The sequence below is a fragment of the Parasteatoda tepidariorum genome, chromosome 5 (assembly GCF_043381705.1).
Source record: "Parasteatoda tepidariorum isolate YZ-2023 chromosome 5, CAS_Ptep_4.0, whole genome shotgun sequence".
Taxonomy (NCBI): Eukaryota; Metazoa; Arthropoda; class Arachnida; order Araneae; family Theridiidae; genus Parasteatoda; species Parasteatoda tepidariorum.
In genome coordinates this window covers 38,000,090-38,027,633 of record NC_092208.1, presented here as the reverse complement: position 1 = coordinate 38,027,633, position 27,544 = coordinate 38,000,090, and the positions used below count along the sequence as shown (strand labels likewise).

General features: G+C 30.9%; 1 protein-coding gene across 1 annotated transcript; it reads left to right on the top strand.

Annotated features, from left to right (window-relative positions):
• Window positions 1-1,387: 1,387 nt before the first annotated feature.
• LOC107439702 (histone H1C-like) lies at window positions 1,388-12,252 on the top strand. The gene is made up of 11 exons (XM_043043451.2): window positions 1,388-1,553; window positions 4,326-4,406; window positions 5,861-5,941; window positions 7,159-7,257; window positions 7,703-7,801; window positions 8,220-8,318; window positions 9,373-9,471; window positions 10,189-10,269; window positions 10,367-10,468; window positions 10,634-10,732; window positions 12,152-12,252. The coding sequence occupies exons 1-11, from the start codon at window positions 1,493-1,495 to the stop codon at window positions 12,250-12,252; spliced, it is 1,002 nt and encodes a 333-aa protein (XP_042899385.2). The 5' UTR covers window positions 1,388-1,492.
• Window positions 12,253-27,544: the final 15,292 nt, after the last annotated feature.

Sequence of the window (27,544 nt, the reverse complement as noted above, 5' to 3'; positions counted from 1 at the left end):
TCATTCAATACCTTATAAAATCTGAAAATATCTCCACGAACTTTGACGTTTAAAGCCATCAAAATCATGATAAGACTAATCCGAAACTTTATATAAACATCACAAAGTGATTCTTTTGAAATTAAGTTTTATCGTTAAAACTTTCTACTTATTTTTTTTATTGAAAATATGCTGCTTAGAACACTCTAGCCTGTCTTCAAATAGAAAGCAATTTAATAAAATAAATCTAAAATGCAATTTAAGTTAACTTCAATTTTAATTTGTATTTTCGATGTACAACTGAACTGGAGTAATTTTTTTTCGTTTTAAATCGTCTCAATTTGCTGATGTATTTACAGAAAAAACTGAAATATTCATTGGAAGAGAAGTAATTTATTAACTTATTCACAAGATTGGGAAAGCTGATCATACAAGATAATGAGATATTTGGTCATTAAATTATTTTTCCGTTACTTCATTTAAAATGATTTTAATTTATTTTATGTTTTTGAGTTTTGCATCATTGGGTATATGAAATTAAACTTAAAATACGCTGACTGAACAGTTTCTAAAATGTAATTATTACTGAATCAGATTAGTTCAGATTGCTTGTCAAATTGCTTGCAATAAAATAGAATATAAGACGTAATGATGCAAATAAGAAATAATTTCATAATTTTTTCAAGTAATAACTCATTAAATCTTATGAGAATGCTAATTAATGAAAATGTTTGGATTAAATATGTTTACCAAACGAAATTGAAGTAAAAATTCAGGACTATTAAGTACAATTGCAAAATATTTTTATGCAAAGATAACTCCATACAAAAAATAAACATTTCTAGTAATTAATTATTTTGATAATGACCAATAAAATATTTATCCTTTAAGGTAACCAAATTAAATTTTCATGTAATGTAATAAAAAGTTTATTATTGACATAGATAAATAGCGAATGCCATAATTTTGTGATTATTATCAATAGTTATAACAATCGATAACAGTAATGAATACGATAAAATTACGAATATTATTTTTAACTATAACTATCGAATGCGATATTACACTAATCACCGATAATTTTATTTGAGTAGCAAAAATATTGAAATGTCGAAAATAATGTAAATTATTTAGTTTTATTGGAGTAGTTAAACTACACAGAAAAATCGATTATTCCTGTCCTGAAAATATATTGCAATATATCGATTACGTTAAATTAATTATTGTAATATAATCATTAAAATTACATTATATTATAATCAATTATATTGTAATAACATCCAAAAATATTATAAGCTCGATGCTAAGCTACAGGTTCAATGATTTAAATTTTTAATTTTTTGGTCAATGAAAGCTTGAAGCACAGTAAGAGATAATTATAAAAAGTTAGAAATAATTTTCATAGCTCTTAAATTTCAAATTCAAAACAAAACAGGGTTTAAAACTCAACTGTTAAAATTCCCACGAAATTAATAATGTATTGAAAATAAATGTTTATGAATCTAAAATTGGAATGCTGTCGGTATTAGATACCGTTTTAAAAGTTTTGGTTGACCCTCCTTTTCCTTCTCCAGGTTAAGCTTTTATGAAATCATTTTTACCTATAATATTTACTATAATTTAACTATATGATTGCAATTATAATTCCAACCTCGTCCTCAATATTATTTTCCTTAACCTTTTGACGCAGAATTTTTATTAAGCATATTTTTCGTACATTTTTCATTATTTTGTATTACTTTAGGTTAAAATAAGAATAAAACATATTTAGAATTTTAATAATTTATGGTCATGAGAAACAGCATAAAACATCGATACCTTTCTCTGTGTTAAAGTTAAAATCTTCCAAACATGGCTCACTTCCATACAATAATTTTTCAAATTTGCACTTATTTGCAGTTATTTAGATATTAGAGAAACGGTTAATAATTGAAATTTCTAAAATTTACAAAATCAATTAATTTCATAAGTCTGATGATCTAATATATTTTATTTTTAGATAATCTAACAGCAACTATTAGATTTTTTTATAATTAAAAAATTTCAGAGCATATTTTTACTTCTAATTAGAACTTTAGAAAAAAATACATGAAAGGGATACCAGTATTGATCTCTATATGTCAAAGAGTTAACGTTTATGCTAAGTGTATAGATAAGTAATGAAAAGTAATCAAATAATTCCTCATTTAACTGCTACATTTGTATTGAAAACTGAAAAGGTGCATCTTTTGCTGGTCCATTTTCCTAAGCACGCATTGCCAGCTTTGTCCATTTTCATAAAAGCGCATTTTTAGCTGTGTCCATTTTCGGAAACTAGAATTTCGAGTTATGTCCAGATTTGAAAACTCTCCTACGATTTGCTATTTTTCTAGCTTACCAAATGTTTAAACTGATTGGAATTATAATATACGACATATTATTGTGTTATACATATATTTTTCACTATTTGCAAGGAAGTATATTTTCTGTAGACCTCAGCTTTATACAATGAAAGAGAATGCAAAATATTAATATCTTTTCACTTACTTACTAAAGTGCTTAGCATAATGTTGATAGTATATAAAGTTGATTAGAACAATGTATATTATTATACTCACTATCTTCAAATCAATAAGTCAAAATATTTTTCTAATGCTTGTGATTGTTTCTCACCATAGCCAACTGAGTGTACTTGACTATAAAACCTGTAATCCAATACCTATATTAGGTATCTATTACCACAGCATCTATTATATTACCTGTTTATTACTAAATCTATATATCTATTTCTACAATTATTTATTACTACATCTATTCAGCGATTATTACATCGATTCACTCATACGTTACTACAATATCAGTAGTACTTATTACCGCAATTAACTAAGCATTACTAGCATGAATAACACTGGGGAACAATTTTTGTTTTCAGTTGTATGATATTTTTGAACGGATCTTAGGTACATTCACATTGCCGATTTCAAATTCCATCTGTTTCTCTCTACAAACTACAGTTTTCATTTTATATGACGTTTAGTCTATTTTTTGGCGAAATGTGCAAGTTTTAGAGCGTTAAATATAACAGGGGATCGCATAAAAGTTTGGAGAAATTGTGAGGAAAGTTAGAGCACATAATCAGGATTAAAACTGCATAAAAAACCATGTCTGGAAATGTCTTATACCGCTAGAGGCGCCTTCTACAATGAGCTGTACTTGTACTTCTGAGCAAGTCGTATTGGAAGGCCATGTATGACAGCCATTTTGGTCAAGGGTTTCTATGCATTTCTAATGTTAATTATTTGTCCGAACTTCGTCAGAAGTTTGTCACATAATTTATACGACCCTCTGTTATCGATGACGCTTTTAACTTGTACATTTCGACAGAAAATAGCCTAAAAATGTCATTTGAAATGAAAATCTGTAGTTTTAGGAGCAAAAATAATTTCAGATCTGAAATCCCCACACCCGCAGTTGGGATAATTTAATATTTTATTATTATAAGAATAAGAGCTCTTCTTGATAATCAAGTACTCAAGATAAGTTGTTGGAATTTCCATTTTTAAGACCCCACCCAAGCGCAGACATGATAAACAAGTTAAAAAACGCATGAAAGATCGAAACTTGCAGAATTTTCCTTAGTTTCTTTCATTGCAGTTCAAATTACCGAACGTATTTTTAAATCCTGCATAATATGACCCAAAAGTAAGTAATTTCATCTCTTGAGTCATTAACCTTTATACTAAACAAAAAAAATCTTCTTTTAAATTTTTCAACTCAAATTTTAAGTTAGTTTTATAACCACAACACTAGAGCTGATCTCATTTTGTGGAGATTTATGCAATATATATATATATATATATATATATATATATATAGTTANCCAGGTTAAACGAGAACGAATGGTTTTGCTCAAAAAAGGAAGGAGCACCAATTCGAGTTACAAAACGAATGTTAGTCAGAAATGAGAACTACTATTTCTAATAATTTTGCCATCTAGTAACAGTTATGAGATATAAAAGTTTCTCCTTTTTTCCATTAAAGAGAATCGTAAATAAAATTGACTTTTTATGCAACTCACGCGTCATTAAAATCGCTTTTCTTTTGTTCATAGAGAGACACGGAACAAAATAATAATGAAAGGGGATTTTTTTTCCAAATTAAAACGAATCCTTTATGAATCCTCAAAAAGAGAAGTACTCTCAGTTATTAAATATTCAAACAAAATATTTACCTACTTAAAAAACTTTGTTGTAATATTTGCAACTATAAACTTATATATATATATATATTTGTAACTATGTTATAATTTATATGTAATTAATAACGATGCTCTAAGAAATAATGAAAATATGTATTAATTTTTTCAGAAACAAACAAGAAAAAATCCTCAGAAGAAAAAGTGGCAAAACCTAAAGTTGAAAGAAGTTGTGGATCAATTTCAATTCAAGGTAATCATACTTTTTAACAAAAATGTTGGAATTTGCAGTCCTGTATAATTACTGTCGTGTTATTGTTGTTTCGATTGCCACTTGCCAATGACAGCAAGAATGCCTGGGATACCAAGCGCATTTAAGACAGAGGGTGAGCTTCCTGCTTTTCAGTGTCGCCATCTATGATCTAGAATACGTCTTCAGTCACATACACACTCCTCAGCCCCCTTTACAGAGCTGACCATTCATACATCAATTCATTCATCCACAGATCGTGATTTTGACATGAATCAGAGAACGATCAATCTCCCCCAGAGTCAAACGTCTTACCAAACAGGTTATCCCGGACCTAATTACTGTCGTCAGGTGTCTTTCCTGAAGTGATGACTCAGTGGTTAAGGCACTGAACTGTCAATGTGAAGAACTAGGCTTCGATCCTCAGAGGTGGCTTGAAGCCATTCTAGCTTCTGACTGATGATATCAGCTTGTGTGGGCAGTAAATGCGGCCTGCACTCTGTGCTGACCTCACTGTCGCAATCATGTCGTTTTTCCTAAATTTATGAAGTTTTAATCTCCTCGACTTCTTGGCCCACAAAGAGCTGTTCCGGGAATGCTTTCCTGAAGAGTTTGTTTCAGAGATTATATCTCATAATTTAAATGAAAACGTCATTACACGAAAAATTTGTATTTCTAAGAAATTATCGCTTTAGATTTTTTTTTTCTTTTTTTTTTTTTGAAANTTTTTTTTTTTTTTTTTTTTTTTTTTTTTTTTTTTTTTTTTTTTTTTTTTTTTTTTGATTCTGTAATGCTACACCAAAAATTAAATAATGAAAAAAGCAAGATATATATGCAGAAACCATTTTTTTTTTTTTTTTCGCTAAAGAAAAGAAAACTTATTCTGAACTCAACCAAGCTAAAATGTGGTAAAACTTTAATCCATGAAAAGTTTATTGTTAAATTGCGGCTTTATGAACTTGTACTTAACTAAAAGAACTCGTACTTACCTTTTTGTCGGGTTTTTCATAAACACTTAAAAAATTACTGCCAGCAATTCGCATATACGTTATCAAAATAGATATATCAAGAAAAAATGTAAATAGGCTCCTATTTCCCAGAGGTATTGATTTGTTATGGGAACTTGGAGGACTTTGTGCACAGTAAATGCACTCTGTGCACAGTGCTAACCACACTATCATATTCACGTCGTTTGTCATGAAATTATGGAGTTGTAACCTCAACGACTCCTTAGCCAACAACGAGCTGTTGTGAGAATGCTTTCCAGAAGAATTAGTTTCCGAGATTATATCTCATAATTTCAATGAAAAGATCATTACACGAAAGATTTCGCAAAGGTTTCGCGGAGGTTTTAGTAAACAATTAAAATTTATTTGCTTGCTATTCTCACATATGAAGTGAAAATTGAAATAAAGAAAATAAAGAGAAAATAAAAATATACTCCAATATTTTTACAGCAACAAACCAGAAAATTTCAGGAAAGCGAAAAGTGGTAAAACCTAGAGGTGTGAAAACTTTTGGGACAGCATCAGCTCAAGGTAATTATACTTTTCCTGATATTAGGGTCTTAACCATTTTATTGGGATAAACTGAAGCATGCACAAGCTTCTTTCCATTGCTTCTGTTATACGATACTGAAATTTAAATCATAAATATATGTACAAATCATTTTTTTAAGCTAAAAAGAGAAAACTTTTGACTTTAGCTAAATGAAATCAAAAGGAAAAAGTATTAAAAACTAGAAACGCAAAATGTCTTTGCTCAATTAAGGCTAAAGATCAACATATTTTCTAGTAAATACAGTTTTTTACCACACTTCACAAAAGTTTTCATAAACAATTAAAATTCATTAGTCTGCGAAAATTCATTAGGCTGTTATTCCTCAGCTGTCAGAACGCTACTTTGCATAAATCAGTTGCTCCTTAGCAATCGTCAAGCAGTGTACAGTGGACCATTCTGAATAACTTTTCATCTAATGATCGGTTATTAATGGCTCGACCTCAAATATGCTAATTAATAAGTGCAGATGATGGTTTAAGTTACAAAATCAGACACAAAAACGTACTTTTTTTAATAAACATACCTTTTTACCTCATATATATATATATATATATATAAATACNTAGTGGTATATATATTTACGAACAATTAAAATTTATTAGACTGTAATTACCACATATGCTAAAAAACTCGAATAAAGAATTTATGTACTAATAATTTGTTTTGCTTAAAAAAAAAAATTTCGTAAACGATAAAGTGGTAAAACCTAAAAGATTAAAACAAGTTGATGCAACTTTTGTTTATAGTAATTATACTTTTTGATAAAAACGATGGAGTTTTATGCACTCAGTTGCGATTTACTTAAACATGAAAAATTCATTTTCTATTGATTCTCTCATTCAAAACTTAAACTGTAATAATAAAAAAAAGTTTTTGTAAATTTTTTTTTCAGCTAAAAAGAGGAAAATATCAAATTTACCTATGTTAAATCAGAAGAAAAAAGAGGTGACGCCTAAATTTGTAAAAAGACTTGAACCATTTGCAGCTCAAGTTGATTATAGTTTGTAACTAAAATTGAAGCACATTTATTCACAGCAATTATACTTTGTGACAAAAGTATTGGAATATCATATTTCCCTATGCAATTGGTTGCGATTTACATAATTATGAAAAATTTACTTTCTATTGATTTTCTCACGCATTTTTAAAATTGTACGAATGAAGAAAATGAAAATTTGTGTAATCTTTTTTTTAGCTAAAAAGAGAAAAATTGCAACTTTACCTAAGTTAAACCAGAAGAAAAAATTGGTGAAACCGAAAGCTGTAAAAAGACTTGGATCAATTACGGATAGAGGTGATTAAACTTTTTACATTTATTAATACACTTCTAGGTTAGTATCCGCAAACGTAGGAGTTCTCTCAAATAATTCAAATATATTTGTCTGAAACTCCTACATACAAGGTAAAACTGAAATAAAGAAATAATAAAATATGAACTGATATATTTTCTTCTAAAATCAAGAAAGCTTGAGCAAACTATAAAATGGAAAAACCCAAAAGATTGAAACAAATCGGAACAACTTTTGCGCCTGGTAATTTCCCTTTATTGGCAAAAACATTGCAATATTGTAATTTTAATTTTCTATACATTGTTGTTTGCTGCTGTCTATACATTGTTTTCTATACATATGTTGATTGCAATTTGCATAAACATTAAAAATTTACTTTCTGTCATTCTCTCACACATTATTAAAACTGTAAGAATGAAGAACATTAAAATTTGTAAAATCTTTTTTCAGCTAAAAAGAGGAAAATTGTAGCTTTACCTAAGTTAAACCAGAAGAAAAAAGTGGTGAAACCCGAAGCTGTGAGAAGACTTGGATCAATTACTGCTAAAGGTGATTAAACTTTTTACATTTATTAATACACTTCTAGGTCAGTATCCGCAAAGGCAGGAGTTATCACGAATAATTAAAATATTTTTGTCTGCAACTCCCAAATACAAGATAAAACTGAAATAAAGAAATAATAAAATATGCACTGATATATTTTCTTCTAAAATCAAGAAAACGTCATCAAACGATATAATGGTAGAACTCAAAAGATTAAAACAAATTAGAACAACTTTTGGGCATGGTAATTTCACTTTATCGGCAAAAATATTGCAATATTATAATTTTAATGTTCTATGCAGTTGATTGCAATTTGCATAAACATGAAAACTATACTTTCTGTTGATTCTCTTTACATTCTGTTGACATTATTAAAAGTGTAAGAATGAAAAAAAGTAAAAATTTGTACAAATCTCTCTTTCAGCTAAAACGAGGAAAATTGCATCTTTACCTAATTTAAACCAGAAGAAAAAAGTGGTGAAACCGAAAGCTGTAAAAAGACTTGGATCAATTACAGCTAAAGGTGATTAAACTTTTTACATTTATTAATACTAGGTTAGTATCCGCAAACGTAGGAGTTCTCACGAATAATCTATATATATATATATATTTCTCTTACACGGCGACAAAAAAAAACCTCATTGCAGCTCCCCGAATGGTAACGCTAGAAAATCGACAAATGATTGCCGCTAAAAATGTCAAATGCCAAATCTAGCTGAGGTGGCTCAACATATAGCGCTTTTAAAAACGGAAACTGAAATAACCAGAGAGAGAGGTGGAAGTGAGTAGTTTTTGTCGATAGGTCTCTTTAGATAGATATGTCGCTTTTTTTTACGAATTTATAAATTAAGAATTTATTTGACTATTTTTGATTTATATCACGAATTTATTTGTTTTATTATTATTATTAGTTTTTATTGAAAAATGAGTCTCAGTCGGGCTGCTACGCTTTAAGATTTTATACTATAGCACATTTCTAATAGGTTTAACGACTTACATGTCATTTATTTGAATTCAAATTTATTTTAATGACTTAGTATTTACTAAAAAGATGCAATTTTTTTTAAAGTTGTTTTATGGATTTGAATGATTGTTTTGAATTCTTTGAATTTTGTGCATTTGCAATGTACCTAAGTAGTAGCGAGCTAAGCAAGCTTGGTTTGCGACGCAAACCATATAAGATTGCGTAGCAATTTTCTGGGGTTGGCGAGCGTTAGCGAGCAAGGGGTGCATCCCACTAGTTAAAATATATTTGTCTGCAACTCCCACATACAAGGTAAAACTGAAATAAAGGAATAATAAAATATGCACTGATATATTTTCTTCTAAAATCAAGAAAACTTCAACAAACGATAAAATCATAAAACCCAAAAGATTGAAACAAATTGAAACAACTTTTGCACATGGTAATTTTACTTTATTGGCAAAAACATTGCAATATTATAATTTTAATGCTCTATGCAGTTGATTGCAATTTGCATAAACATAAAAAATTTACTTTCTGCTGATTCTCTCACACATTATTAAAAGTGTAAGATTGAAAAAAAAGTAAAAATGTGTACAAATCTCTTTTTCAGCTAAAAAGAGGAAAATTTCCACCTTAACTAAGTTAAACCAGAAGAAAAAAGTGATGAAACCTGAAGTAGTAAAAAGACTTATAACAATACCAGCTAATGGTAATTATACTTTTTAACTGAAAAGTTGAAATTCTTTTATGCAAACACTTCTAGGGTTTTATCCTCTACTTAGGGGTTTTCAAGAACATTTCAAATTTATTTGCCTGTAACTCTAAGTAGGAGGCCTAAACTGAAATAAATAAATAATAGAATATGCACTAATTATTTTTCTGGTAAAAAATGAAAATTACACCAAAACTATTTAGTGGTAAAACCTTAAAGTTTGAAAGAAATTAGGACAACGTTCACGATAATTACATTTTTTGACAAAAATATTGGAGCATCATACTTTTAATATCTTTTGCATTTAATTGCAATTTACTTGAAAATTAAAAATTTACTTTATGTTAATTCTCTCACACAGTACTAAAACAATAATAAATAAAAATTAAAATTTGTTCAAATCGTTTCTTTTTTCAGCTAAAAAGAAATTTTTCAACTTTTCCAAAGTTAAACCATTAGAAAAAAGTAGTAAAAGACATTGAAAAGTCTTTTTACAGTTTTTGATAATGACCTAAAGTTGTAAAAAGACTTGAATCAATTGCGGCTAAAGGTGATTATTCCTTTTAACTAAATTAAAGTACATTTTTTATCACACTTTTAAAATTGTATTCATATTGCTGAGGTTTTCGCTAACGATCGAAACTTATTTTCCTGCAATTGTTCAATGCAATGCCGAAACTGAAAACAAAAATGAAATATGCTCCATTTTTTCAGCTACAGACAAGAAAATTCCAGCAAAGCAAAATGTTGTAAAACATAAAGGCGTCAAAAATTTTGAAACAACCTTAGCTCAAGGTAATTATGCTTACTGACAAAAATAACTTTTTAATTGGTTCTCTATTGCAATACTAAAGCTAAAATCATAAAAATTCATACACAACTTTTTTTTCAGCAAAAAAAGGAACGTTTTCAAATTTAACTAAGATAAATCACAGTAAGAAAACAGTATTGAAACCTAAAGTCATAAAAAATCTCGGATTAATTGCTGTTAAAGGTAATTATGCTTTTTAACTAAAATGTTGAAATATATTTATCCCCACATTTCTAGGGCCCTTCGTAGGGTTTATCATAAACAACTAAAACTTAATTACTTGTGATTCACATATACATACCAAACTTGATATAAAGAAATAATAAAAATAGGTGTCATGTTTTTCAGCTACAAAGAGGCAAAATTCAACAAAGAATAAAACGCTAAGTCGTGAGAAATGCTTAAAAGACCATGTCGCAAGAAATGTTGGGACAACTTTAGGACAAGGTATTTATAATTTTTGGCAAAAACCTCATTCTTTCAAGATTTTAGGGTTATAACTATTTCATATGAATCTACATAAACATGAAAAATTTGTTTTCGATTGATTCTCCTATACAATAAATTAATGGAAAAAAATTAAATCTGAGCAAATTTATTTTTAGCTAAAAAGAAATAAAATTTTTACTTTACCTAATTTAAACCAAAAGGAAAAAATGGTGAAACATTGAGCTGTAAAAAATTTTGAATCAATTATAACTAAAGGAAACTATACATTTTAACTAAATTGAAGTACAGTGTGCAAAAAAATAAACCGACCACCCTAAATAACTTTTGGCTTAATGATCGGATCTTCACGTTCTAAGGCTCAATCGTAATGATTGGTAGGGCGGGACCTCAAATATGCCAATTAATCAGTGCAGTTGATAATTTGATTTACAAAATTAGACACAAAAACGTACTTTTTCTGAATAAAATATCTTTTTTTCGATAGTTTCAAATTTCTGACCCTCAAAATATTTTTTATTATTTTATTCAATAATAGTCGGAAAAATTTTGAATTGAAAAGGATACAATATCTTGCATAATTTTAAAGAATGCAGTATTAAATATTGTATTTAAGTTCAAAGTTTGAGTGAAATCGGTCGAATATTTACTGAAAAATCAAATTTCAAAAATATGACTTTTTCAAATTTCGATTTCTCAGGAACTATTCGACCGATTTCGCTGTAATTTTGAATTTCGCCATTTAAAATTACGCTCTTTAAAAGGATGTAAAAAAATGTATGCCTTACATATCAAAATTTTCCGACTAATAATAAGTAAAATAATAAAAAATAATAAGTGTTTATTGAAAAGTTATATTTTTCATGGAACTAACTTTGGATAAACGAATTTAATAATTGTGTGCAAAAAAATTAATTCGCTTAAAATATTTTCGAGATGTAGTAAAATAAGCAAAAAATGAAACAAACATTAAGAGGTTTAAACTTCGAACCGCTCTCCTGACCTAAATATGCGGACCATATTTCTCAGATTATGACCACCCCCTTTATTTTTGAACTAAGAAATCTGATTCCGTCGAACAGAAAGGTTTGTTTATTTAGAGAGAATACGTTTTGGGGACTGATTTTGAAACTAAAATATCTCCTGCACTTATTGACTAACTTTTTCTTGGTCACCTCTTTGAACCTTTAAGATGGAGTCCTAGAACTTAAAAATCTGATCATTAGATCAAAAGTACTAAAGGTTGTTCGTTTTCTTTTTTTTATTTTGCGCACTGTATACATTTAATCACAGACTTCTAGGGTTCTATCCGCTATTCAGGGGTTTTCTGGAATAATTAAAATTTAGTTGCTTATAATTCTCACACACGATGCTAAAATTGCAATAAAGAAAAAATTAAAATCTGATTCCTTTTTCTAGCTACAAAGAAGAAAATTTCAGCGAAGAAAAAACTTATAAAATCTCAAGTCGTACAAAACTTTAAGCCAACTTTAGCTCAAGGTAATTATAAATTTTGTTGAAAACAATGGTGTACCACAGTTTTATGGTTTTATCCATTTTATTGCGATTTACAATAACAATTAAAACTTATTTTCTATTGATTCTTAGCCAATATGAAAATTGTAATTATAAAAAAAAAAATCATAAAGTAATTGTGAAAATATTTTTTTCAGGTAAAAAGAAGTATCTTTCAACTTTACCTAAGTTAAGCCAAAAGGAAAGAGTTGTAAAAAACAAAATCCTGAAGAATTTTGGATTAGTTGCGACTAAAAGTAATTATACTTCATTGGGAAAAACTCGAAATACTTTTATTACCACACTTCTAAGAATTTTTTCGCTTTTTAAGGGTTTTTACAAATAATTACAATTTTTGTTTGATTTCAATTCTTATATAAGATGCCAAAACTGGAATAAATGGTTATGTTTCAGCTAATTACAAAAATAGCAGAATATATTATTCCTAATTATATAATTACTGCTTATGTATTATTCCTAATTATATATTATTTCTAATTATATATTATTTCTAATTATATATTATTTCTAATTATATATTATTTCTAATTACATAATAATGCTAACTGTTTTTTCAGCTTGAAACAAAAAAAATAAACAAAATAAAAATTAGTGAAGTCTGAAATCGTAAAAATTTTTAGATCAACTAAAACTCAAAGTAAATTATACTTTTTTGCAGACATTTTTGAGTATCACACTTTAAGTATTGTATCAATTTAGTAGGGATTTTCCACGCTCTCCCTCGCAGCTACCGGCCATCTAAAGGGCTTACAATTTTCTGAAGGAACTAAAACCTACCCCTCTGCCCTAAATGCCATCTACACCGGGCTTCTGCCGATTATATCCTGGACTGTCTTGTCTCTGGGAAGACATCTACTCTACTCCTCCTTTGGTCTTCGATTTCATTCAGGTCAATGGGTTCATAGATCTGGTCTGACTTCGTCAAGCCAGATGAGAATAAGCAACAACAACAGTAGACATTTTCCTAAATATTAAAATTTATTTACTATTGGTTCCGACCGGCCTGTGTAGGGTCAGGGAACTAGATCATCAGAAAGGTTCTGGGTTCGAATCCCGGGTAAGGCATGGATGTTCTTTCATTCTCTGTACTATCTGTCCTTATTGTGGGGGCAACGTTGGCCCACCTAATATGGTGCCCCTCAAAGAGTAACCAACAAATCTGCCCTTCAGATGCCTGTATGACGAAAGGTCATTCTCCAGGTGGGCATTGGAAAAAAATATTCCCCTTATATACAAAACCAAAACCAAATTCTGTGCACCATCTCTTCTAAAAATAACAAATTACCCTGCAGGAAGACTGCTGTCCTCCTCTCACGTCATAGCAGAACGTAACTATTTTATTCCCAGCATTTCCTATATACTCCACTGAATTCGCAGGCATTACTGCACTGAATTCGGCGTAATGGGTCGTTAGGGAATTTTACCCTCTTAATTCCAGGTAACTAATTAGAGCTTCCTCGCAAAGTGTAACCAAACACAGAGCAACTTCCGCTACTTGAAAACTAATTTTTCGACATCAAAAACACATGACTGTATTAAAAAATAAGACGAAAGCTGATGTGAAAAAATAGATATTAATATACGCAAATCATCTACTGGATGCTAAAACATCCTTCGAAATGCTGTACCCTGCCACTGAGAACACAAATTCGGTGGAGAATGAAATCAATGTACATAAAAATCAGATGAATAAAATAATTGTTCCGAGCATTCTCTTTGGATAGATAAATAACGTGTTAAGATGCAGTTTTCTCCAATAAAATTCAAGATTTCTTTGGTTGTCATCAGCATTAAATTAATGTAAGTGTTGAAAGTATGGTTTACCATTAAAATATTTCTGTATCTGTAATCAAGGCTGAACTAGCTCATTAACATCTCTGTTACGTATCAACTGTCCCATTATACTCAAAAGAGCTTTCATAAAAACTATGTAACCATAATGTTGCTCATCACAAAGAGTTTTTATACAATATTTTTAAATCAATTTTCATGATGTATTGGATATGGGCCGCTGCGCGGCCCAGCAGCCCAGTTTTTGGATAATAAAAGCAAAAGCAAAAAACTATGTTGTTTCTGTTACGTTGGTAATTCCCAAGTGTACAATTTTTCAAACTGTCTGCTACACTTAATCACAACTTCTGGTTACATATGGTTAATGCCAATTTTCTTAAATAATATGCTTTCTTGAAATTATGAAGTAGGATTTATCACTTCTGAAAATTAGTTATTAATGATTAAGATTTATTATTTAAAAAAAGATAAAGATTATGAATTATTTAAAAAAAAAAGATAAAGATTATGATTATTCAATAATTATTTACTAGAATCCAGGAGCTAACTGTTAATATTTTCATAAGTTTGGGATGTTCTTAATTATTACTTATGGATCCTTACTCCTCTATAATAATAAAATCAGCATTATTCAAAAACCAGCAGCATTCTCATATTAGATTAGTTAGATTTTTAAATAATTTTCTATCAAAGATAATAATCTCCATTTCTCCCAATACATATGTCTGTAAGTAAGGATTCAATGTGAAGAATCGAATTAAAACCTCGTTGCCATACAGATTGTCCACTAAGATAAGCAATCATTCAAGGAGTGTGAGCATTGACGGCATTGACGAATGAGCACTGAGTAGAACCGTCAAACTTTTGATCCATCAGTCACAAGTGAACATTAGTAGTTTTGCACGAAAGGAAGTAGGCGTGCAGATTAGCACTAACCGATAATGCATCTCTGTTAGTAATAATGCTCTGCGTTTACTCAATCAATGCGTAATCAAACAAAACGAGCGGAGGCCAATGCAAAACAACTACATCAATGATTATTCGTGCTTAATACTTCCTTGTTAACATAATACTTCTGAATTAATACTTAAAATAAAAGTGTTGTTACAGACATACTGTTGTTAATGTCATTCTTACTACAAATTAGTAATATTACATTCATATTTTGGCATGCATTCAAAAGCTATATTTTAGGCATGTAAAAGTTTCAGTCGAACATATAACTTATAGACTGACATGCCCAGCAAAGCGCAAAATATTTTGAGATTTTTGGAGATCTGAATCATATAATTATTTGTAGTTATATTATGATATCTTAAATTCGCTCATAATGATTACTATTTACCATGATTATTTGTAATCTCGACAAAAATTACAATCGTAAGTATCATAACTTATATAAATATCCCAATTATTTGATTACTTATAAATGAAAATCAATTGCATTTTTTGCCCAAATATCAGCAACAACGTTGATAAGTTTTTGACTTTCTCCTCTTATTTTAGCAGTTCTGGTTTTGGAACATTAGTCGTAATAACTTCTTTGTTTCTAAAAATAATAAACTAATTTATACAAAAATCTATTTTAATCTTGAGATTTTACTCTTTAAATGAGTTCGGCAGTGTATAAGTAGTTGAAAATTACAGCAGGTAAAAATAACTAATAGTTCTCAGGTGAATAATGCTATAGTTTTTATTTATTTTCTATTAATGACAGTTTCGAATACCTTCATCTTTGTTTTGTTTTTTTTTTAGTTACAGATCATGTGATTTACTCTTTCGTGATATACCATAGTAAACAAAAGTAACTGACTATGATATCTAGTTAAAATATTTTTGACATTAATAAGTATTTGGAGCATTCTTTGTCAACTGCATAATAGGTGTTCCCTCTTTTTTTCTTGTAAAAATTATTAAGTCGAAAATTTGATTAGACAGACGTTTATGTTAGATTCCATGTTTAATTCTACTCTATAGATTACATATTTTATGCTATGGTAAGAAATGTGTGAACTTTTTTATTTCTGTGATTTATGTGTTCTGATTAGATATCGTCTGGATTTTCAAAAATAGCAAACGATTTTTCTCGGTTGCACAATAGTAAATAATTTATACTATAAATTTACTTTCCTTAAACTTAATTTTTATTCAATCCCCTCTAAGTATTCTTTGCGAGAGTATTAACGTGTTGATGTCTTTATTAATAGTATTAAAATAATCAGCAAGATCTCCTTCATTTTATCTAAGGAAATTAACTTTTGTAATTGCCTTCCATTTCAGATAAGGAAAATATATACAGCAAAGAGATTCGCAATAACGAAACAGTTTCTAAAAATGTTCCTAAACTAATAAATCGATTTCCATCTTCACGTAGTGATTCTAAGCCTGTGGACCATGATCTAGTTTTCCCTATAACTGAAATATCTCAAATGCTACAGGCAGGCGAAGAGGAATCGGCAGTATCTCGGGAAGTTCCAGTGTTTTTGGCAGCTGCCGAAGAATATTTAGCCTTCCAACTTATTGAGGCAGCCGACAAAATTGCGCAAGAAAGGAAACATACAGCAATAGAAGAAGAAGATATAATCACAGCAATTCATAGAAATACTGAATTCAAAAATGTACTAAAAACACGTTTGGAGTAATTATCTATATTGAACCTCGATTACGTTTTTAAGGGAATCTAAAATAAATTAATCTTTAATGCAAGGAAATCGTAAGTTATTTTGCAACAAAAAAGTCAAGTGAATCCTGTGGTAAATAACATGATAGATTTTGTTAAAATTCATAATTTTTTAATCGCTATTTTCTATTTCATTTTTTTCATTTATCAAATACAAAATACTTAAAAGTCAACAATCCTAAAATTATTTGACATAGTGCTAAATAAAGAAAAATTATTAATTGGAAGTCGTAATCATCGAAACTTATATATTGTATAAGGAAAAACAGTATAATAATAAGTTTAAGAATTTATTTAGAAGAATATGTCATTTTTATAAAATTCTGAATTTTCAATGATCAATGTACAAAATCTGACCATTTTTCAATATGAGTTTCTGTAGAATACTATGAACAAAAATAAATCTCTATGTCAATAAAAACCAGAAAACGTCCTTTTCCATGAAATTGGTGTACATTTTTGGTAACTTTTTTTATCACGGTAGTAGTAGTGTTCACTTATGTATTTAAAACGACTGTTTGATTTAGCCTTATTAAACCATGCCTAGTACTTACTTTGATAGAAATAAAATTTGTGTTAAAGATTAAAATATATTCTATAAAGTATATGTTGTATAAAATATATCAACTTTATTTAAACCTTAAAAACATCAGAGTATTAGTATACCGGGCAGAGGTACTTAATCCTAAAAACATCAAAGCAGGGTATATCGGGTGTATACCAGAGAGTGGCACTTAACCCTAAAAACATCAGTGTTTAGAATAGGCCGAAGTGGCTCAGGAAATCGAGCGCTCACCATCCAATGAGGTGATCCGGGTTCGAATCCTAGCGATGACTGGTTGATTCGAATTCCGTACTCACCACAGTGCTGACGCAAAATGTCCTCAGTGGTAGACAAGGTAGCAAGGGGTCAGAGTCCCCTTGCCGTCATTCTAACCGTTGGAGGTTGTCGTGGTTTTCCTCTCCATGTAATGTAAATGCGGGTTAGTTTCATCATAACTTCATCCTCCACGAAGGCAAATTTCACCCAGTACTTGATCCAGGAGTTCCCTTGCCTTCTAGATTGGGTTCAAAATTACAATGCTACGGAGTTGAACATTAGTAGGAGTAAACCCAAAAAAATTGGGTCGGTTGTTCAACGACGGTCATGAAATAAAAAAAAAATTATAAGGTAGAACGGGCAAATGCATACTGAGCAGTGTATAAAACCATTAAAAATATCAATGTTTTGTATACCAGGCAGTGTCACTAGCCCTTAAAAAACATCAGTGTATAGCATACCGGCCGAATGTAAACCGAGCAGTGGTACTTAATCCTAAAAAACATCAATGTAGAGTATACAAGACAGTATCAATTAGCCTTAAAAACATGAGTGTATGGTATACCGGGCAGTAGCACTTTACCTCCAAAAAAATAAGTGTATAGTATAACAAGCAAATGTATACCAGGCATTGGCCCTTAACCTTATAAAAACAATAATGTAAGATTCGCCGGGCAAATGTATACCGAGTAGTGGTATTTACTTTTTAAAAGATAAAAATATGTTATACCGCGCAAAAGTGCTCCAGACAGTGATAAACCTTAAAAAAACATCAGTTCATGGTAACTCAATTTAGAGAAAGTTCTCTTCGCGAGCAGGTTGTCGGGCTACCGAAGCGGGGGTGCCATCCCCTCCGCAGAGGATCAAAATTGTGATGGTATGTCTTCGGATCATCCTCCGGGATGTTTCCCAGACCGTCGCCAATAGCCCATTGTGCAGCTCTAGTGCGACGTAAATTAACAATAACAATAGAGAGAGTTCTTTCGAATTCCTCATAAGAAGAAAAGCGTGATCCCGCGGCAATCGTGGCCTCCGTGTTTATCAAGACTAAGTTAGATTGATTGATTGATTTGTTCATTTACGTCGCACTAGAGCTGCACAATGGGCTATTGGCGACGGTCTGGGAAACATCCCTGAGGATGATCCGAAGACATGCCATCACAATTTTGATCCTCCGCAGAGGGGATGGCACTCTGCTTCGGTAGCCCGACGACCTGCACGCGAAGTCGAGCACTTTACGGTAGAACAGTTTAACGAGGACCAATACCGCACACCCTCTGTCCTTAGGCAGACTGATCCAAGTGGTCACCCACCCGCACACTGACCGCAGCCACTGATGCTTGACTTCGGTGATCTGATGGGAACCGTGTCTTAACGATTAGTCCACTGCGGGACATCAAGACTAGGAAGTAATTAGGAAAAAGCCATATGAGCAGAACCCACTCTGGTATTGGTCAAAATTTATTTCCGCACAAAAGCAAAATGAATTTTTTGACCCAACTAATCGGTCTAATCTCATTCTTCAAACTTTTAGAAATATTTCGCAGTGATACAGACAAGACAGCAACAACAATCGGTATAATAGACACTTGGCGTTTATAATTTAAAAGAACAGAATACTGTCTTTACTATATTTTTAATTTTATGATCCAATTATTTATAATTTAGTTATTACAAGGTACAAAGTTAGAGACATAAACCATTTTTTTCGACCACATTGGAGAAAGAAAAAAAAAGCTGCTGCAAGCATATTTTGATTCAACCTCTATAATCTCCCTCAAAACACAATATCTCTAATCCTTATTTAAGAACGAGAACGTAATCTTCTTTCACAGAAAAAATTTATTTTGTATTCAATAATAAGAGATGGAATTTCATTAAACTTTGCAAGAAAACTTATCTATTTTGAAAATACCTATATAAGCCAATTTTCCATCATCTCATGGTAGAATAAAATATAGAAAGAAAAGTAATTTATTTCAAATAGATGCTTTCGAAATATAATTTTATTTAAAAATATGTAGCCATATTCTGTTTTGACTTGTCCTTCAGATTATATCAGTCTTGGTTTTCTATTAAATTAAATGCAGGAATACATTTTTCCTTAGGTTTAGTGTAGCAAAAGATTTTTCACTTAAGATTGAATTTTTCAGAAACATAACTTCTACGTCGACTTTTATCGTTTTAATTTATTATGCTGAATTTTCCTCCAAAATTGGACGTAAAAAGAAATTATTTATTCTCAAACCTAATCTTTCAAACTCAGAATAAAATCCATCTAGTATATTTTAGTTACGTAGGTCACATTTAAATCGTTTTTAAGTTATTTGAGAAAAAAAATATTGAACTATGCAAGTGGAATATTTTTTTATATTTTATATCCGTCGTTGAACAGCCGACCCAATTTCTGGTTTATGGCTACTAATGTTCTACTCCGGAGACTTGTAATTTTTAACCAATCCAGAAGACAAGGAAACTCCTGCATCAGCACCCCCAGAAGTACGATTTGTTAAGGGAACATGAAAGACTTTGTGACTCGACAGATTTAACGTGCATCAGTCACCATTTACTACACGAAGAGTCTTCGGCCTGAGGGGATAGAACCCACGACCTCTTGGACATGGGCCCAGTACCCTACCAATCAGGCTATCCCGGCCTTAAGTAGAATATTTTATTTTATTTTATAACAGTCGTTGAGCAGCCGACTCAATTTTTATGGGTTTACGACTACTAATGCTCAACTCCGTAGCCTTGTAATTTTGAACCCAATTCAGAAGACAAGGGAACTCCTGGATCGAGTATTGGGAGAAATTTGCCTTCGTGGAGGACTTTTTGATGGAGCTAACCCGCATTTGCGTTACAGGGAGAGGAAGTCCACGAGAACCTCCCACGGTTAGACTGACGGCAAGGGGACTCTACCCCATGATCCGTCTATCACTGAGGATGTTTCACGTCAGCACTGTGGTCGGTGCAAGCCGGATGTAGAATTCGNTTAGGTTTAGTGTAGCAAAAGATTTTTCACTTAAGATTGAATTTTTCAGAAACATAACTTCTACGTCGACTTTTATCGTTTTAATTTATTATGCTGAATTTTCCTCCAAAATTGGACGTAAAAAGAAATTATTTATTCTCAAACCTAATCTTTCAAACTCAGAATAAAATCCATCTAGTATATTTTAGTTACGTAGGTCACATTTAAATCGTTTTTAAGTTATTTGAGAAAAAAAATATTGAACTATGCAAGTGGAATATTTTTTTATATTTTATATCCGTCGTTGAACAGCCAACCCAATTTTGGGTTTACGACTACTAATATTCTACTCCGGAGACTTGTAATTTTTAACCAATCCAGAAGACAAGGAAACTCCTGCATTAGCACCCCCAGAAGTACGATTTGTTAAAGGAACATGGAGGACTTCGTGACTCCACAGATTTAACTTGCATCATTCACCATTTACTACACGGGGAGTCATCGGCCGCAGGGGAAAAAACCCACGATCTCTTGGACATAGGCCCAGTGCCCAACCGATCATGCTATCCCGGCTTTAAGTAGAATTTTTTTTTTTTCATTTTATAATCGTCGTCGAACAGCCGACCCAATTTTCGGGTTTACAATAACTAATGCTTAATTCCGAAGCCTTGTAATTTTGAACCCAATCCAGAAGACAAGAGAACTCCAGGATCAAGTATTGGAAGAAATTTTGCCTTCGTAAAGGACTTTTTGATGGAACTAACCCACATTTGCGTTACATGGATATAGGAAGACCACGAGAACCTCCCACGGTTAGCCTGACGGCAAGGGGACTCGAACCCATAATTCGTCTACCAATGAGAATATTTCACGTCAGCACCGCTGTAGGTACAAGCCGGATGCGGAATTCGAATCAACCAGCCATCGCTGGGATCGAACCCGGTTCACCTCGTCGGAAGGCGAACGCTCTATCCCTTCAGCCATCACGACTCTAAGTAGAATATTTTATATATATATATATATATATATCGTTGAACAGCAGACCCAATTTTTGGTTTACGACTACTTATGTCCGTAGCCTTGTAATTTTGAACCGATCCAGAAGACAAGGAAACTCCTGAATCAGTACCCCCAGAGGTATTGATTTGCTATGGGAACATGGAAGACTTTGCGACTCGACAAATTTAACGTGCATCAGTCACCATTTACTAAACGGGGAGTCTTCGCCCAAGTAGAATATTTGTAAAAATTATATTAATGTATATGCTTGTAGCATGCATAGCATGTACATATTTAAATTAGAAATAAATAAGCCACTACCGAAACTACTAATAAGGAAAACGAGGTGAAAAAAAATTAAAGTAATTTTATTGTCTGGTTCAAATTTATGTCATCTGGTAAAAACAGTTTTAATGGAGGTTTCTCCAACGATTGCCTATGAGCTCCTCACTGCTCAAATAGGTTTTATTAATCAAATAAGTATTAATTAGGTTCTTCAGCAATCAAGTAGGTTCTGAAGTACTTAAGCTCGCCTGCCTCAGTTGTGATTCATTTGATTTCGATTGCTCTTTTTTTATTGTTTTTTTTTTCCTTTTTTAAATATTAATTTGCGTCTTCTGATGAACCTACTTTTTGATTTTAATTTTTAAAAAAATGAATACTGAAGTTCTACTTCAAAACTAAAATCGGCATCCTTTTCTAGTATATATTTTCTTTAAGAAAATGATAATATTTACCAGTGACATATTTTCAAGACACAAATCGATCAACATTTTTTTCGAACCTATTTGGCAAAGATTCTTCATATTTGATGCTCCAAGTTCCTTTGTCACTTTCGATATTTCTTTGCTTTTCATAAATGTAGAAAGAAAAGTAAGAAGTTTCGATATTTTGCTGCTCAAGAATACGTGTATCTTTTCTGAACGTGATACCTTTTAGGGACTTCCTCTCACAACCTTAAATATAAATCGAGGAAAAAAGTAAAGAATGATAGGATTCTTTTGGAAACATTGACAAACGAATGTTTTCAAAATTCCAAGGTTGAGTGGTTTAGTAATTTTCGAACGAACTCTTTTCAAGGAAAAAATAACATCACTTGCAAGTTTCATTTTTGTTACCAAAAAGTTTTGATGTAAAGTATCATGGTTGTTTTTGTTACCAAAACATTTTAATAAAGTAGAAGTTTTTGATTCTAAAATGCTTTATAGCAATTGCACTTTATTTTGATAAGTATAAAACTCCAAATATGAAACTACCATAGCAAAAAATTTAGATTCACGGTTTCAGCTCAATCTACTTTTTCCTTGCAATTCGTTTAATTAGTAACCAATTTTTTTAAAAAAAGAAAAAAGTACTTTCCGATTACGCTTAATCATTTTAAATTTTTTTATTAATTAATTTAAAATTATGCATTCCCACAACATTCTATTGTGAATCGATATAGAGTTCCTGCTATCTAACATTATTAGATAGTAATCAAGTGTATAGCTCATTTATATAACTGATGAAAAAATTATGTTAATCAAAATAATAATAAAAAATACCTTTACAAATATAATTTGTTGTAAAATTATCATTCAATTTACTCCTTTAATTAAAATGCTATTTATTTCAGTTTTATTTTTAACGCATCTACAGCTCAAACATCTCAAGACACAAAAAAAAATTAAAAATACTACTATACAAGCTAAAAGTTCCCAACTCGGAGAAAGAAAGTAAGATTGGCCAAGAGTAGTAACCATTCCACTATCTTTCTCTTTCACAATCCCGCTGTTTCCGACAATTTTGAAGCCATTGTCGTAACTCATTAACTAAAAGTTAGATATTAGGAACTCTAGATCAATGGTTTGTACAGGTTAAGGCTTTACAATTTCACCATCGAAGGCATAAAGGGGGCAATGAGGTAAGCATAGCACATCGACCGCCTTTATTTCCAGATATGTTCATACCCATTGATCTGAAGTTGGGTGGGCTTTAAAATATCGCCTATCGAACCCTAGTCTTTCACAATGTGCGAAAGACTGGGTCTGAGAAAGACAGTCTTTCACTTAGTGTCTTAACCACTAAGCTATAAGGGCTCATTAGTTTATTTACTGCTCGTTAAAGTTCTTTCTTCTTATACTTTTTTAAGTTAATTTTATTATTAAAGTCGTTCAAGAACAATAATGTGCAATTGGAAATGGACTGGGCTTCGTGCTCAATGATGATCAAAGCACAATACTGGTGCATATTGCACAACTAAATTTACATCGCAATGTGAGACGCTAGCATCCACATGACTCTCCCCAACCACCCAACCATGAGCAGATTTTTCTGGCTCAGAAACCACAATTCATTAAAAGTACATCCATTTTGAATCACAAATAGGCCTAAGACACCATTGTAAGAAAGTGTCATTCGATCATACAGGCAAACCGAGGAAAGTAAAAACACTACCTACAATATCGATTATACGATTACTTTTTTGGTAGGCAATTTACAAAAAAATAATAATAACCATAATAAACAATTAAAATAAATATGTTGTTGTTCTTGTTGCACATGAATTTGTTCTTTACTTGTCTGCGTGAATTTGTTCTATTCTTGCGATTCCTTCTTTGTCCATTCTATACAGATAAATCCCGATGCTGTCTGAACTATAATATCTGACGTTTTTCAGAACCAGAGACCATCCTTTCAACCTCTAACATATCAGAGATCGGTACGTAATGGTCTGGTCCGGAGTAATGTTTAACACACTCACAAATCTGCATATCTTTGAGGAAAGCTCTCTAAATTTTTAAGGGTATAGGGCTGTAGTCTCAAAACCCTATGTCGCTACACTTTAAAGGGATCTCCGTCGTAAACCTTGAAACCGAAGCTATTTAAGGGATGGAGTGACCAGTCAGAGCTCCTGATCGGAATCCATTTGAGCATATCTGAGATGTTCTTGGTCAAACAATAGCAGCTCATTAGCCTCTTCGCATAAGCCTCCTCGGGTTAAAAATGAACTAAATGGAAGGCAGGGATAGATTGTGCATAAACCTTTGATTTACTTCCGCAAAAAAATTTTTAAATTATTATAGAGTGACCAATCAAGGCCCCGGATTTGAAGCCCATTGAGCATATCTGGAATGTTCTTGGTCGAGAAACTGCAGCTCACTAGCCTCTTATCATAAACCTTCTAGGACTAAAAACTGCTTAATTGGAGGGCAGCGATTGATTGTCCGTAGACTTTGATTTACTATCTTATAAATTTCTTCAACTTCGTAAACAGCACGAGTTTCAGCAACAGTGTTCATTGTGAAACACATATTGCCGTCTGATTATCATACCCAATATTATACCCTTTATAAGTGCTATTTTACTAGATAATTTTTGAACTATTTTGCTGTGATACCCACTAATCGTGATCCTAAGATTTTGCCGTCATCTTTTGGTTAACGTTTTTGTCATAATTTCAGATGTTTTCGCAGAAAATTTTACTTGTTTCGTTCCAGAGCTCTACAAAAAAATTCTGGAAATGCTCCTAAGATTTCAGCATTTTTGAAAACTACTATAAAAATTATTTATCTAAAGAAATTGCAATGTAAAAAATAATATTTATATTTATTTATAATTTTTCGTTATTCCGTTGGTAATGGTAGGAAAAAATTTTAATAAGGTACACAAAATACTTGCAAAATCCAAAATTGTAAGAGAATCGTTTGAATAGGTATTTCGAATCGCAAATTTAAAAATACGACTTACTATAAATTTTATTACTCAGAAACTGTTCGGCCGATTTCGCTCAAATTTAATTCTTCGCGATTTAAAGGCTTTTAAAATGAAATAAAAATTTTTATACCTAAATATTCAAAAAAAAATTTTACTGTTATTAAGTAAAATAATTAAAAATTAGTAAAGTGTTTTTTTTTAAATTATGTTTCGCATAATAGTCCCAAAGATGTGGTGAAATACGCAGAGTGAAATAAACTTAAGGGTCCACACTTTTTACATCTTTTCTGCCTTAAATATTGGGACCACAGCTTTCAAATTTGTGGCTACTCCCCATATAAAGATCAAAAATCTAAATCCGTCGGAAAAAAGGTATGTTAGTTCAGAGAAAATCCGTTTTTATTTATAATTTTGTAGCTGGTTTGTTAGCAGATTGTTGACCTCTCAAATTGTATCTTAGTACAGGAAAATCAGTTAATAAAATTAAAAAAAAGGGACTACAGTGTTCCGTTTTTTATCATGAGCGTATTTTAGTTTTATTCTATTCTAAATTTAAAGAGGCTACTTATAGAAAATTTTTGCCGTATCAAAAAAAATTAATGACATTTGACCCCACGAATTAAAATTAAGGGATGAAATTAGATATGAATCAAAAAGAAAGAAAAATTACTTCAAATCTTAGAAGAGTGACTAAAACTAACTGAGTGAAACTAAAGTTATATGACTGCATCCGTAAAAAAGTGGGGCTATTTATCTATATTATAAATATTTTATTTTAATTATAGAAAATAAAAAGGAAATATTTCTCTCTCTGATTATCAATAATTTATTTAATATTAAATATTAATTAAGCCGAAAACTATTAATAGGTCAAGCAATAGGTGTATAAGTATATTCTTAAATGAAATTTTGTAATACTTCTTTAAAATGAAGAGCCAAATAACGAAACTAAAATTTGTTATTTTAGTTTAAATATTTTTATTAATTTATTTTAACTCACTAAAAATTTGGCAGGTGCACAAGGACCCCCGAATTGACTTAAGGGCATGTAGCAATGTTAATATTTGTCTTAAAATAAAATAAAACATTTTGTTTTTAACAAAAAATTATAAATTAAGAATAATATTAATATTAGAAGTTAAACAAAAGTAGAATTGTATATCCGAGCATGTTAATGAAACAAGTTACTAATGAAATCAATAATTTTGGAATATTTAAATATGAGACATCACTAATATGGAAGAGAGATTTGAGTTAAGAATTGCGCAGTAACAAGTTAAAGAATTGTAAGTACAATAAGTATATTATTTAAAGGATACTAATTTTAAACTAATTATAATGCAAACAACTTCACATTTCAATAGCTGTGTATTTATAACTAATATATTTTCAGTTAATGTACTTATAATTTATTCACTCTTATAACTAATTCTATAATTAACTTGCACTTATAATTAAGTCTGTAATTAACTTGAGCTTATGTACCCTTTTTTCACTAATTAACTTAAATAAATATTTTTTAACAATAACGAGAATCTTCAGTTACGAGTTTTCAGAATTAAAATTTATACATCCATTTCAGAAAAAAATTCAAGAATAATTCTAAATAATTATTTTGAAACTAAGTTTTTATTTCTGTAAAAATTCTAAATTATTTTAAATACTAACTCAACGTATAACTCACAATTGAACACTAATTAAATTATTACTTAAGACAACTAATTTTTTCTTACAAGCAACTAATCTTCGATCTACAGACACACACACGCGCGCACGCACACACACACACACACACACNTAATAAATTATTTTTCTCGAAAATAGCTGACAAAAAAACTTTTAAATTTAATAACATCAAAACTAATTCGAAGTTTAGATAAATAGCCAATATATATGTATATATATATATATATATATATATATTGTTTTTTAATAGTCAAATTAATCAAAAGAAGTGAGTGCCAGTGCATGGCTTACCCTTCATGTGACCACTTTGTCAGCTGCGAAGGCACTGAAGGTGTGTAGTATAGGGGTACTCGTTAAACTGTTCAAAGTGTTTGACTTCACTCGTAGATCGTCCGGCTACCAAAGCGATGGACCAAAATTCTAATGGCATGTTTTCGGATCATCTTCAGGGATGTTTCCCAGAATATCGCTGTTGTTGTTGTTGTTCATTTACGTCGCACTAGAGCTGAACAATGGGCTATTGGCGACGGTCGGGGAAGCATCCTTGAGGATGATCCGAAGACATGCCATCACAATTCTGATCCTCTGCAGAGGGGATGGCAGCCCTGCTTCAGCAGCCTGATGACCTGCACG